At 34.1% G+C, this 14,742-nt stretch overlaps 1 protein-coding gene across 1 annotated transcript in view; it reads left to right on the plus strand.

Annotated features, from left to right (window-relative positions):
- LOC127849333 (spore coat protein SP65-like) overlaps positions 1-14,742 on the plus strand; it is a 111,698-nt gene that overhangs the window by 11,917 nt on the left and 85,039 nt on the right. The window contains exon 9 of the mRNA XM_052382064.1: positions 1,250-1,336. Coding sequence (XP_052238024.1) covers positions 1,250-1,336 — 87 coding nt within the window. The remainder of the gene's footprint in view (positions 1-1,249; positions 1,337-14,742) is intronic.

Raw genomic sequence — 14,742 nt, forward strand, 5'->3', positions numbered from 1 at the left:
CGACCAATATTTAGTTTAAACCTATTTATTTTATTTATGTTAGATCGATTGCATAGAAAGCCTTACGCTTATTTTGAAAAGATTTCGCGTCCGTTTCCTGGACGCGACTTAAACCAGAACTTTGTGTCTAACAGCAATCGTTTTTTCTTTATTTTATATTTATTCCGAGGGGACATACAAATTTAGTTTCTAAATGTCTGGAACAAAGAAACATACTCAGTTTTGTTACGTTTGTTATTTAAACAAACATGGACATTAGAATGGTATGTAACCTGGGAAATTCTGGAGGTCTCTGTGCAATATATTTGCGGCTTATCAGAGTCACTCACACACCTTATGCTGATAATGTTATCAGGAATTGATATGAATAAGATGTGATTTTGCGTGTTAAAATGGTAAACATAATCATCCATACTAAAATGGCTGTCCTTGTGACGCAGGATGGCTTGGAGCACTTTTTTTCGAAAAACGTGTTATAGCTTACTCTAAAGTTTATCAACTCCCTGCCAGAGTAAACATAACACACGTATACCGCTTGTATCTTAAAAGGTTTAGCCCTCTTTGAATTTTCATCTTCAATCAGTTGTTTGAAAAATTTCAAATCGTGAAAGGGCCACATTTTTATCCGCATTTATAATTTTAGTTTGTAAAATATAATATATTTACCAAAGTGTACACAACCATGGATGGCGTGTTATACATTGCGAAATCAACTGCAAGTGTGGAAGCCCAAACGAATATAATCCAAATGGCTGTTTATGTTAAACTGGCTTTGATGGCGAACATTTTCCAATAGATTACAATAATGGTCAGCAAAGCCTTCATGATCCTTTGGCGTGTTTTACATTGCGAAATCAACTGCAAGTGTAGCAGCCTAAACGAATATAATCCAAATGGCTGTTTATGTTAAACTGGCTTTGATGGCGAACATTGTCCAATAAGTTACAATAATGGTCAGCAAAGCCTTCATGATCCTTCCATCCCTAACTGCGACAGTGGCTGGCCGAGTTCAAGCTGCGAACATTATAGAGTCTTATTTATAATTGGCTCAAACCATATCTTAATAATAACATGCACGCCTCCGTTACACTTATTCCATGATTAAAGTTGTTTGACTTAAGCAATATGAATTATGATATATAATCAATGTTTATGATTATAGTCGCGTTATTTTTGTATATATGGAACGATACAGATAAGTCCATTTTGCCGTGATATTTATTCCTGGAAATTAAAAAAATTTGTATAGCCACAACAACTACAACACGAGCTACGACAACAACATCAAAAGCAACAACAACTTCTACGACGACCCCCATGCCAACCACTCCAGCAGGTAACGTTTCGTTCGCACGTTTTTGCTAACATCATATTTATCTGTACAGACTTTATCATCTATTTAATATATTCATTAAGATATGATAATTAATGGTTTAGATAGATTATTGATTTTAAAACCACAAAATGCAAGAGAAAATAAAAAAAAGCAGCCAATAAAAAAACATACTTATTGTATATGATCACTCTTTGTAAAAATCTATATTCTACCAAAACATTTTATTTTTATATAATATTTTTCACTTGTTTATTTCCTTTTAAAAATAGTGTATCTTGGGAATCAATCGGGAATACATGACTACTTGACATAAAAAGCGACTTAATTTTCAAGTTTATAAGGAAACATATCAATTATTTCCTATGTACTTTACTTTGTGAATTATAAACCAATTAACTTTCCCCTTAACCCATTTTATATACTAAATCCTAGACGATTACATTTTACCTGACTCATCTAGTTTGTAACAAATCGAATAAATATTTACCGAATTCATTGCTAATAGTGTTATGTCTATCTATGCAATCGATTACTAAATATCGTCACTTGATTGCTATAGTGCTCTAACTACCATTTTCATTTTTTGGAGAAAAACGAATTTAAAAGTTTAACCTTTATATTCTCACTTATTTATGCACGTATACACAAATATACCGGAGTGTTTATCAGCAAACGAAGAATGTGAATATAATTAAATATTTATTTTAGTAAATTAAATTTTAATGCTATTTGCAATTTTAAGGAGATAGAGCATTGATAGCAATTGATAGGCTTATTTGAACGTGAAAACTACTTTGCTCTAAGTTCCGGAGATGGTGCAGTACAGATTCATTTGTTTGTAAAAATGAGGGAGATAGCGCAAAATGGAATCGAAAAACTTCTTCTGTGACGACTGAATCTTGAATCCGATTACCTCATATAAAAGATCTCGTTCTCACGAACACAGCTATATAAAAAAAGTCATTTTGAAAAACATGGAGATAGAGCACTATAGCAATAAAGCGACGTAATGATAAAAAATTAAAGCAATAAATATGTGTAATAAAACATTATATAGCATGTTCATAAAATAATCTCTCTTTCTCTCCCCCTCTCCCTCCCTCCCAATCTCTCCCTCCCTCCCACCCTCCCTCTCTCCTCTCTCACTCTCTCGCTCTCTCCTCTCTCTCTCTCTCTCTCTCTCTCTCTCTCTCTCTCTCTCTCTCTCTCTCTCTCTCTCTCTCCTCTCCCTCTCTCTCTCTTTTAACTCTTTAGTTGAAAGTAGTATCAGTTATACAAATCAAATGCATTTTCAACGTATATTAATTGGATAAACGTGCACCTGGAAATTATTCTGCAAATGTTTCTCTAATTTAGTCCCTACGTGTTCGAAAGTCAACGGTACGGGTCCGTTTACACATAGCAATGCAACGGCGTGTCACACAGCGGAGAAAGGGTCTCACGAAGCCCTCGTGCTGTACCACTGCTATACGGTTTCGACTAACACAAGCTCTTGGCACGCTGGTCAACAGGTGAATCTTTAATTATAGTCGTGTAATCAAATGTATTTATTTAATCATGTATCAATAATGGATCAAATGTATCTTTAATCTGAAAAGTAAATGAAATCGAAATAAAATATTTTGATTAACACAACTTTTATTGATTAATTAATTTATACAATCTTAAAGTACAAATTGAAAGACATTATAAAAAACGATACTTACTTTTAAGGTGACCCCGAAAAATTGCGTTGATATGATGAGTAAGAACGCTGCTGTTGCAACGTTTGTAAATAGCCAATACATCAGAGATGGTGGACTCTCTGGACTTGTCGTTGGTTGTTTAACAGAAGGGTTTCAGGTAGTGACTTTTTTATAATAAATAACAGATTTGTGATGTGTAACGTAACGTTCTATGCAAGCGTATACATACATAACGATTTTGTCAAACATCTTCATTTATATAACGTAAAATCCCGCTTTTTTAATTCCATTTGCTTGAAGACCTACTTAGTGTGAATTTTCGACAGGTGCAAACCATATGTGCACAAATAGTGCAATTGTCTTAAGTGTGTATATGAATCATACCTGTAAATTTTAGCTGACGGTGCAAGGGTGTGGCTTCGGCGTCATCACTCTGAACATCACTGGCGGTATCAACCTCTTCGACCCGCTTAACTATTACACTATCCAATAAAACAGCACCAATAAAAAAGATCAATTTCAACGCCCAATTGTTTTTTTGTAACTATCAATATGAAATGCCGTGAAGAATTAATTGACATTTATTTATGGATGTGTTGATGATTTGCATCTAAAATACCGCTTAATGAAAATACCTATTGCCTGCTATATTTGATACAAGACGATGTTTTCATGTTCAGAACTCAACTACTGGCTTTTTACACAAGTGTATATACTACACAAAATTCTTTGTAGTCCGAAGTCGTCTTTTTTATTCAATCCTATAAAATAATACAAACCACCGTTATGTTTTGGATGCATAAGGATGCGGTTTCAAGAATTAAGAATTAAATTGTTAAGTTAATACAAATTAATCATAAAACATAAAATGTTTGTCAAGTTTATAACCATGGTAGACAACTAATAAAGAACGATCGATTTGTATTTCGTTTAAAGAGATTGTTCTGTCATTGATATCGAATGGTGTAGCCGAAAAATATAAATTAAAATACAAATATTGTTTCTTTCAGATTGCATGCAAATATAATACATGCATTAAGATTAATAATGTCGAACTGAAGTTTCATCATGTTCATGTGCTGTATATAAATATCTGATGCATTCTTATACTAGCAAACGACATTATTTTTATTAGCGGTCATATTAAGAAGCTATTCGGATTATTTGTTTGGCTAACGCCTATGCTATTTTTTCCCTTAATATATCCAATGTGTATAGCTTTTTACTTTTGTGAAGAATGGATACTACTATTGGAGCATTTACACCAAAAACAATGCTGAATAATAACAGAAACAGGCCACGAAACAGTATTAATGACAATACCATACGACAGAGGTAATCCGGACCTTTATAATCGGCCCGCTGTCGATATAACTGCCCGATGGTCGTTATAGGAGGTTTTTGTGTGACGTCACAAGAGTGGTTTTCCGTTAGTAAAAATAGATTGGCCGTCAACTTCTTAATCGCGGCCAATTACATTGTATCAGAGTTAAGGTCGTCGGAAGACTTAGTACTTACAATTTCACAAAACAAAACTACAAATACCCGTATTTCAAAAAAAATAAGAATTTAATAAATGATATTTCAAAAATAATAAAACATATAATAATTTGAATATTATTATAAGTGGTGTGGATGCGATAGTGTTATTTTTCATTCGCGATTGAAATTTAGTGTAAGGGGTGCATTGAATCAGTTATAAAACAAAGCCCTAAAATAGCTCAATACATTTCAATCTTGAAATGTATTTTTAATTTTCTTTAACGTTAAATGAATTTTCGTTTCGTTAACATTGAATGAAAATATTAATAAATTTAAGCATTCAAATTGAAAAAAACACCTGCATATTTTGCAAATTGAACTGTCTTTGCATGTACACGTATATTGAAAACTCGTCTGTAGTGATAATGAGCGATACAAATCTAGCATTTTATGATACCATTAATCTACAAATTTAATTTATTTAACGCAAGTATTTTATATCCCTATAATGACCAAACGCGATTGCTTGTTTTCATGATGATGTTTCGAACACTGCAGTAACGCACGATCTTTACACATTATAGCAGAGTTTACATTTGCAGGTACCCGTTAAATACGTTAATTGTGTAGCAGTAAATGTGTACAATATTTTAAATGTATAGTTATTAAACACTTTATCGTTATGTTTAAACTGGCTAATATATATACTTAATAGTTCCTAGCTGTTAATCCATTTCGGACAAATTTCTATTTTAAAATATGTTCAAATATTTTATTAAAGCAACTGTTAAGTTTGTGACTTAAAGGGATCTTTTCACGCTTTGGTAAATTGACAAAATTGAAAAAAGTTGTTTCAGATTCGCAAATTTTCGTTTTAGTTACGATATTGGTGAGGAAACAGTAATAATGAACATTTACCATGGTCTAATATAGCCATTATATGCATCTTTTGACGATTTTAAAACCTAAAAATTATAAAGCGTTGCAACGCGAAACGATTGAATAATTTGGAGAGTTCTGTTTTTGTCGTCAAATTTTGTGAAACTACGAAGATTGCTTATATAAGGTATAAAATACGTCATGTATGTGTACTCGGTGGAATAGCTTAGTAGGCTAAAGCGTTTTTACTTGGCAGGACTCCAGGGGTCACTGGTTCGAAACCTGCTCCGGGCAATGTCCTTTTCCTTTTTTTTAATTTTATTCTTGATTTTTTACTGGAGCTTTTACGATCCAATGTTTACAATTATCAATATAAAGCATTTAATGAATAAAGTTAAAAAATGCCAAAATCTGTGAAAAGGCCCCTTTAATATGTCGAGAGATGACATGGAGGTTTCATAAATTGTGTTTAATGACCAGACACATGTGGTTTATGCAGAGACCCCATACAGAGTAAAACAAGTATTGGTCCCTGGGTTTATGACACACTGTTTTCTTAGTAATTGTCTGTCTGGATCATATCGAGATAATTGGTTTGTGATAAAGAAAGGGGCAATTAAACACTGGGTTAAAATGCTGAAACAAAGAGTGTGAAAATTGGTGTGAACAATTAAATAAAAAACATTAACATTTATCAAGAAGATTTAGTTAATCTGTAACAAGGTAAGTTTTTACAGACAAATAAATTCAAATCAGTTTCTATATGTTGATTACATAAAATCAATCAATTTGTTGTTTGTTTTCGTCCTTATTTGTGTTCGTTCATTGGATTAAATTTAATCTGAAAGAATTTCAATTTCTGAGTATTTTTTGTTCTTCAAAAGGGTCGCGAATATGTTTGTAACCTTATCACGATGCGCTTCATCAATGCAAACAATAGCAGAATGGCCGCAGTTTTGACGGCCAAAATTTGAGCATGCGCAAACGTGACGTCATAATCGGAATCCCCAAAACCTCCTATATGGCTATTGCCGATAATACAACTCCGACTAAGCTATGCCTATGTTAATATAATACATCATCCTATTTTGTTATTTTTCTAAAATGTCTCATCGAGCAAGCTTTCCTAACTTTTATTGTAACTTAAATAAGCAATTTATGACGAAAACAAACTTGACTCTTTTTTTCAGGATATCAATTTTAAAGAGCTTTTTTTTACAAAAGAATATTTTATCAAAAGGGATATATCGAACGAATCCCGAACATATTCTGGGATGTGTTTTTATAATGTATAATTCAAAATTTAAATAGGTTACAAATAAATCGCAAAGATAAGTGAATCGATTTTGTTAATCGGGAGTTTTGTCAGAAAGTTCACCATTCGATACAAACGTTTCAAAAAACAGTATGGTTCGAATATAATAAAGATGTATGGATGGAAGAAATACATGGAACAGCATATCGTAATTTTATAGTCATAAACATTTGATTTAAGTTGTCATTGAGGAGAGCGTGTCGTGTATCATTGTTGTGTGATGTCTGATTTTTTCATATTTAATAATGTCATCAATTTAATCATAAGTTGAAGTTCTTTTCGATATTGTATTTTTTGGATTGTGTGATACGTTTATTTGTATTTTCTATGGATTTTTTTCGTTGCGTTGTGGCTTTACTTATCTTTAGCGTCGTTGGCTAAGACTGAGTGTAGACTCCATTTGTTCAGATGTAGTCGCGCGTTCTGATTCTTTTCAGATATGAAACAATTCGACCCGCCGAATACGATTATTGGCTCGCTCGGAACGTCATTTTGGTAATATTTTCAGTAACTAAATATTATATGTATGAGTTGCCAATAATGTGAGACATGCCAATGCTGTAAAAAGCATTCACCGCTTGTTAGATGACTCTGCTCAACAGCGTCGTATTGCATACATGTATTGAGTTGCGTCGCAAAGCTTAACAAGTAAAGGGACCATTTTCCAGATTTTGGCATAGATTGAAGTTTATCATTTAAAGAATCATAAATTTAAACATTTGATCTGAAAAGCTCCAGTAAAAAACAAAAAACAAGAAAACAATTAAAGAAAGAAAAAAGTAACCATCAACTGGGCTCGAACCACTTACCCCAGGAGTAAAAGTATATCGCTTGGAACACTCGGCTCATACAATGAGTGATGTATTTTATACTTAATATAAGCGATCCTCGTAGTATCACAAAAAATAACGACAACAACAGAACTATCGTTTCGTCATCAAACTCTTATGGAAGGATATTTTTACTTGCAATTTTGTGTCAAATGTTTGCTCTTAAACAAACTACTTATCCAGTGACAATTCATTAGATTATGATTTAAAAAAGTATTGTCAAGCAATATGGTAACCTATCGGCTCCACCATTGTCAGAACTTCCACCATTTTCAGAATATTTATTTTGGTTGACATAGCAACCACAATGTTAGACGTAGGAACAAAATGAAATGACGTGCATAATGTCCATATTGCCATCTATCCATGTTGTAAGTTTCATGAAAAAATATTAAGAACTTTTAAAGTTATCGCAGGATCCAGAAAAGTGTGACTGACGGACTGACAGGCAGACTGACAGACCATAAGTCCCCTCCGGTGAAACCGGTAGGGGACAATAAGTGGGTGAATAATAGATACGAACTGAATATAATAAACATATATAACAAAAACACAATTATAAAAACATCATAATTTATCATTTAAAACACCATATTGTATCATTTAAAACAATCAATAAAACCCTGCTTAATATGCATCATAAACTTAAAAGTAAAACTGATATATTCAAGACATGTTTAAAACATATAACTATAAAGCATCTTATTTAAAATAACACAGACATTACAATTATTTCGACATGCTTCAATCACAACAATTCTTAACAAGAGTTCCGCGGTCGGAGATGACCGCATTGAAGCCGGATTTTTGATTTAAATGACAGGAAAGTTTGTCATGTCAAGTTTGAAGACTCTATGTCCAAGCATACCAAAGTTATAACAATTTTAACATTTTAACATTTAAGGTCACAGTGACCTTGACCTTCAAATGAATGACATTGAAATGACCAGTGGTCATCTTCTAGTACTGGCCAATCTTTATTTCAAGTTTGAAGACTCTAGGTACAAGCATACCAAAGTTATAACATGAAATAAGAACTTTAACATTTTTACATTCAAGGTCACAGTGACCTTGACCTTCAAATGAATGACCTTGAAATGTCCAGTGGTTACTTACTAGTTCTGGCCAACCTTCATGTCAAGTTTCAAGACTCTAGGTCCAAGCATACCAAAGTTATAACAACTTTAACATTTTTACATTCAAGGTCACAGTGACCTTGACCTTCAAATGAATGACCTTGAAATGTCCAGTGGTTACTTACTAGTTCTGGCCAACCTTCATGTCAAGTTTCAAGACTCTAGGTCCAAGCATACCAAAGTTATAACAACTTTAACATTTTTATATTGAAGGTCACAGTGACCTTCACCTTCAAATGAATGACCTTGAAATGACCAGTGGTCATCTGTTAATCCTGGCCAACCTTCATGTCAAGTTTGAAGACTCTAGGTCCAAGCATACCAAAGTTATACCATGAAATAAGAACTTTAACATTTTTACATTCAAGGTCACAGTGACCTTGACCTTCAAATGAATGACCTTGAAATGACCAGTGGTTACTAACTAGTTATGGCCAACCTTCATGTCAAGTTTCAAGACTCTAGGTCCAAGCATACCAAAGTTATAACAACTTTAACATTTTTTATATTGAAGGTCACAGTGACCTTGACCTTCAAATGAATGACCTTGAAATGACCAGTGGTCATCTGTTAATCCTGGCCAACCTTCATGTCAAGTTTGAAGACTCTAGGTCCAAGCATACCAAAGTTATACCATGAAATAAGAACTTTAACATTTTTACATTCAAGGTCACAGTGACCTTTACCTTCAAATGAATGACCTTGAAATGACCAGTGGTTACTAACTAGTTATGGCCAACCTTCATGTCAAGTTTCAAGACTCTAGGTCCAAGCATACCAAAGTTATAACAACTTTAACATTTTTTATATTGAAGGTCACAGTGACCTTGACCTTCAAATGAATGACCTTGAAATGACCAGTGGTCATCTGTTAATCCTGGCCAACCTTCATGTCAAGTTTGAAGACTCTAGGTCCAAGCATACCAAAGTTATACCATGAAATAAGAACTTTAACATTTTCGAGCACGCCGCCACCCCGCCCCGCCCGCCCCGCCCGACAACATCAATCTATAAGCCGAGATTTTTTCGAAAAAAATCCGGCTAAAAAGGTAATTTATCATGTTAAACGTAAATATTAAGACTATAGAGTTGTGTGTATTGAGCGGATATATTGGTCACGATATATTGGTCACAAATACGTTTCTGCCGTGTATATGCATTACCTTATATGTAACACAAGTGTGACTGCATACTGTTCAACAATTAATATACTGTATTTCTCACACCAGCATAAATAACAGATAAATAACAGTTAAATAACATCAATACGAAATATGACAAAGTTAATGGTATTACTTGGCAAAGCTTGCAAATGCTAAATGATATACATACAATAGTAAACATAAGTAAATATGTATTGCTTTGAATGTTCTTTGTTATATGGCAAATACTTTGGCAAGATTATGTTCTGAATATATGTTTTTTCAGAGATCAACATCACAGATAACACGAGACAGATATGTTTGGTGCAAAAACGTAAAGCGTGTCGTAATTCATTTAACAGACAAAATATATACATGATCGAAAATGGGAATCGCGTTGACACACATTACAAACTAAAATGTATATTATGTTCCTTAATAATCATGATATGCATTAGGTGTGTGTAAAGCAATACAACATCAGTGTTTTCGCTTGCAGACAATTTTTACACTGTTATAAAAAAAAACAAGGTACTTATACAAGAGGGCACTATTGCTTGAAAGTAAAGGTACATCATTTATAAAAAAATATTATAAAAAATGATAATTAGTTAATACTTTAAAAAATACTATGTAAAAGTATGTCATGTTTGTACAACGATATTGTATCATAATATTGTATCCCACACGAAAAACATAGTCAAACGAGCAAGTACAATAACATATGTACTAGATTAATTCAAAACTATATAAAGAGACATTTTATTATCACAAAATTCATAGTAAACGTAAAAGAAAATTGAACTGATTTATACTGGTACATTTAAATAATAAAGTGATTGTCAATAAACTGGTCCCTTTTAAAGGAAACATTTTATCCCATTTCGTATTTAAAACAAAACAACATTGTATGTATTTACTTACAGAACTGTATACTTGTAATAGCTTCAAATAAATAAATAACAAGGTAAACGATACAACAAAATATATCTGCCTATAGGTTCGAACCAGGGACCTCTAAAAGCAAACGCGTACTCGCTCACAGTTCACCAATCAGGATGTTATTGTGATTCGTACTTTAAACGCTATGTCGGTTATATACCATTTCGCTAAATTATCAGTGCAAAGCGTTAAAAACGCTTTATGATTTTTATAATTTTGAATGCTGACAATCAATAATTGGGCATATATACACATTTGTCTAAGTAGGGGTGTTAGTTTGCTTCTTTGAATATTTTGCATGCATTTTTGGGGAATCTTTGACAGTTTTTTTACAGTGTCATTTTACCAAACTGTTTGCAGACCCCTTTAAAGAAATCAACAGTGCGATAATAAATAGATATGCATATTTCAAGGAGGAAACTGTGTAAAATATTGCATATTTCAACATCATACCGTTATAAATAATGTTCATATTGCTTTTTCTAATAACAAATTTACAACAAGAGCACCGCATAACGGGTGCCAACGCTCGGCTGCGAAAGCTTGTAAGATTTTTTTTTAGGTCACGGTGACCTTGACCTTTGACCTAGTGACCCAAAATTGGGTGTGGCGTTTAGAACTCATCAAGGTGCATCTATTTATGAAGTTTCAAAGTTGTAGGTGGAAGCACTTTGATTTTAGAGCCAATGTTAAGGTTTTAGCACGACTGCGGACGACAAGCTTGATATGACAATACCTCGGGTTTTCTCCGAAACATCAGCCAAGCCAAAAATGGGTGTGGCGTGTAGAAAGGTGAATTACCTATGAAGTTTCAAAGTTGTAGGTGGAAAGCACTTTGATTTTAGAGCGCCTGTAAAGGTTTATATTAGAGGTCACAGCGACCTTGACCTTTGACCTAGTGACCCAAAAATGGGTGTGGCGTGTAGAACTCATCAAGGTGCATGTACATATAAAGTTTCAAAGTTGTAGGTGGAAGCACTTTGATTTTAAAAGCGAATGTAAAGGTTTATGTTAAAGTTTTACATTAGAGGTCACAGTGACCAGAGGTGACCTTGACCTTTGACCTAGTGACCCAAAAATGTGGCGTGTAGAACTCATCAAGATGCATCTACATATGAAGTTTCAAAGTGTAGGTGGAAGCACTTTGATTTTAAAGCCTATGTTTAAGTTTTATATTAGAGGTCACAGTGACCTTGACCTTTGACCTAGTGAACCAAAAATGGGGTGTGGCATGTAGGTGGAAGCACTTTGATTTTAGAGCCAATGTTAAGGTTTTAGCACGACGCCTACAGCGGACGGGGGACGTCGGACGGTGGACGTCGGACGGCGAGCTGGCTATGACAATACCTCGGGTTTCTCCGAAAACAGCCGAGCTAATAAATGTTGATCATATAACAAGACACAACAACAAGAAAATCAAGAACATACATACAAAACACAACAGAATTGCAAATCATGTTAAAGCATAGCAATCTAAAAATTTCATCGCTTTTGTCGGAAATGGAAAAGGAACGGCTAATATTTAATGAGTATATTTAAATAAAAACTACTCATATTGTTTATATCAAGATAATAGTCCTTCCATTGATCAAGAATGTAACACAAGTGTTTGATCTAATACAGGTGAATCGTTTAATAGGTCATTTCAAATCAACAAATACCAACAACGCAATTAGTTATTACTTGCTGCGATCAATTCCAGTCTCCCAGTTTTTCGCAATAGTTTTCTAAAGTCATACACAGGTTTCTCTCCGGTGCTTTCCGTATGTCTTAATGATTCGAGGTCGATATCAGTGCGTTTCAAAAATACCTCGGTAATTCACAACATCCCGAGCATATCCGTTGGTAAAAGGCGGAGTTGATGGCTCTGACGCGTCATCAGCACCAATTATGGTTGGTTCACTGAAAACGACGGGTTCGTTTGATTAGTATGGACGAAATTGTGTAAGGCCGCTACAAGAATAAAAATTTTATTGTTGATACTGCAATTATTGTTTTTATTTATAACATGACACAAACTTGATGCGAAACATTAAAACTTGTTCACAGGATGTCCAGTAGACAAATAATTGTTAATGTATATCGATTTATATCATTTCCAATAGCAATACACTAGCCACTACATAGGTACATAAATCTAAATCGATTAACAAAACAATCGATTACAATCCTTACAGAGATAACGTCAGTAAACAGCTAAAGTCATCAAACAACAGCCTCTGCATGTATGGCTTCTACATTCTATTTTAGTGAGTGTCGAGACTTGATAGGCAACACACAAATGTTATCAACGGTAAAAAGGTAGAAGGTAAGAACTAGCAGAAAAAAGCATAAAAACTAAGATAGAGGAAACAATGAAATGAAAAGAGTTCTATACGGCTGTGCAAGTTGCCTGTACCTTGTGGAAAAATTGACTCTCAGTGCTGGTCGAACGGAAAAGGTTTTTTGCGATGGAGGAAAGTCACTCTTATTATCGTTATTACATTGATTATTGTTTTTCGAGGTCTTAATGATGGTGAATCGTACTGGCTAGCATTGCCATACGATTCCTTTTGAACGGTGTCTTCATTGGTGACCTCGACGTCAAGGTCATCTTCGTTATCAGGAACTTGGACCCATGATTTAAAATGTCCTGCATGAAATATATGCTGTAGCAGAGTCCATTTTCCTTTCGCACTTTGTCTATACTGTTCTTGGAGAGTTCGCACTAGGTCATCTTTAGTAGATTCCTGAAAGAATTCCTCTCGGTCCGTTGTGAAGTCATCGTCGATCGAGTGTTGATCATTCGGAAGTGGATCGTGAACATTTAAGCTGAAAAAACAACATCCCACGCATGATTTTATGCGATACCCAATCCTTAAAATAGACACAGTTGACTTCAGATCGAAGATTCACCAAGATGTGGTGTCTATTTGTTTAAGATGAGCTGATGCGTATATACTATAAAGGATTGCGTATATGCATTCCGTAGAGCGACAAATCTGTTTGTTTTAACTTACACGAATGTCCGATCTGACTTTATTTTCAAACTAGAACGTGTCATGTTTAATTCGAAAAATATTTATGAAAATGATTGGCTGGAATGCTCCGGTTTTTAATGATGATCTTAACAATTGCAATAATAATAAAGTGTGAGCTTGCGTATGTTTCTTATTACTGAAACAATACATTGCGTTTCACTGTATTCCTAAACCAGTATATACATTATTTTACGTAGGTCAAGTTGTTAATCGTCAATCAAAATACGAGAAATGTTTACTTTTACTTTAGTCCCCCAAGGGCAAATAAAAAAGAATGTGATTAACATGCAGCAAACGACACGAACCATATATGATCCCCCTCCACATAAAGACATGCACAGGCAAGGACTATAAAAGCAAGATTTACACGAATCGCAGATATAAAAACAACTAAACTACAATTGCTTCCGGAACAGTGTCTTATAACTATGTGCATAGGGAACAAACACACCTCCCGCCGCAACAGCAATCCGTGTGCAAATATAGTCAAGCCTTCTAACTACAATACACTACAGCAGGGTATCGAACATAGTAAAATATAACCACATTAAACATGATTATGATACGGAGTGCACATAAACGTATCAAAGAATCAGACTCAACGGATCCATTTTTTTTATATTACAAATAGACGTAGCAAAGAGTTAGTTGCACATTACATCTGAACGATAGCACCGCAATATTTGTGTTACATAACAAGAATGCCAAGAGCGAACAAATATTTAAAAACAGAAAACGGAAGATCATTAATACACTTCACAATAATCAGACGATTAATGCATGTCACGAAGTATCGAACAACGAATATTACGAAAAGAGGCTGCGAAGACAAACCCAAACATATTATTATGTACATAGGTAAATGGGTTCTTTACCAAGCAGTTCAAGAATAGGGGGTTATTGTGAGAAACATGCATTCAAAGCAAGCTTATGACTGATGCGACATGCTGTGTTCACCATCACTGCAACTGTTTT

The sequence above is a fragment of the Dreissena polymorpha genome, chromosome 10, assembly GCF_020536995.1.
Source record: "Dreissena polymorpha isolate Duluth1 chromosome 10, UMN_Dpol_1.0, whole genome shotgun sequence".
NCBI classification, from domain to species: Eukaryota; Metazoa; Mollusca; class Bivalvia; order Myida; family Dreissenidae; genus Dreissena; species Dreissena polymorpha.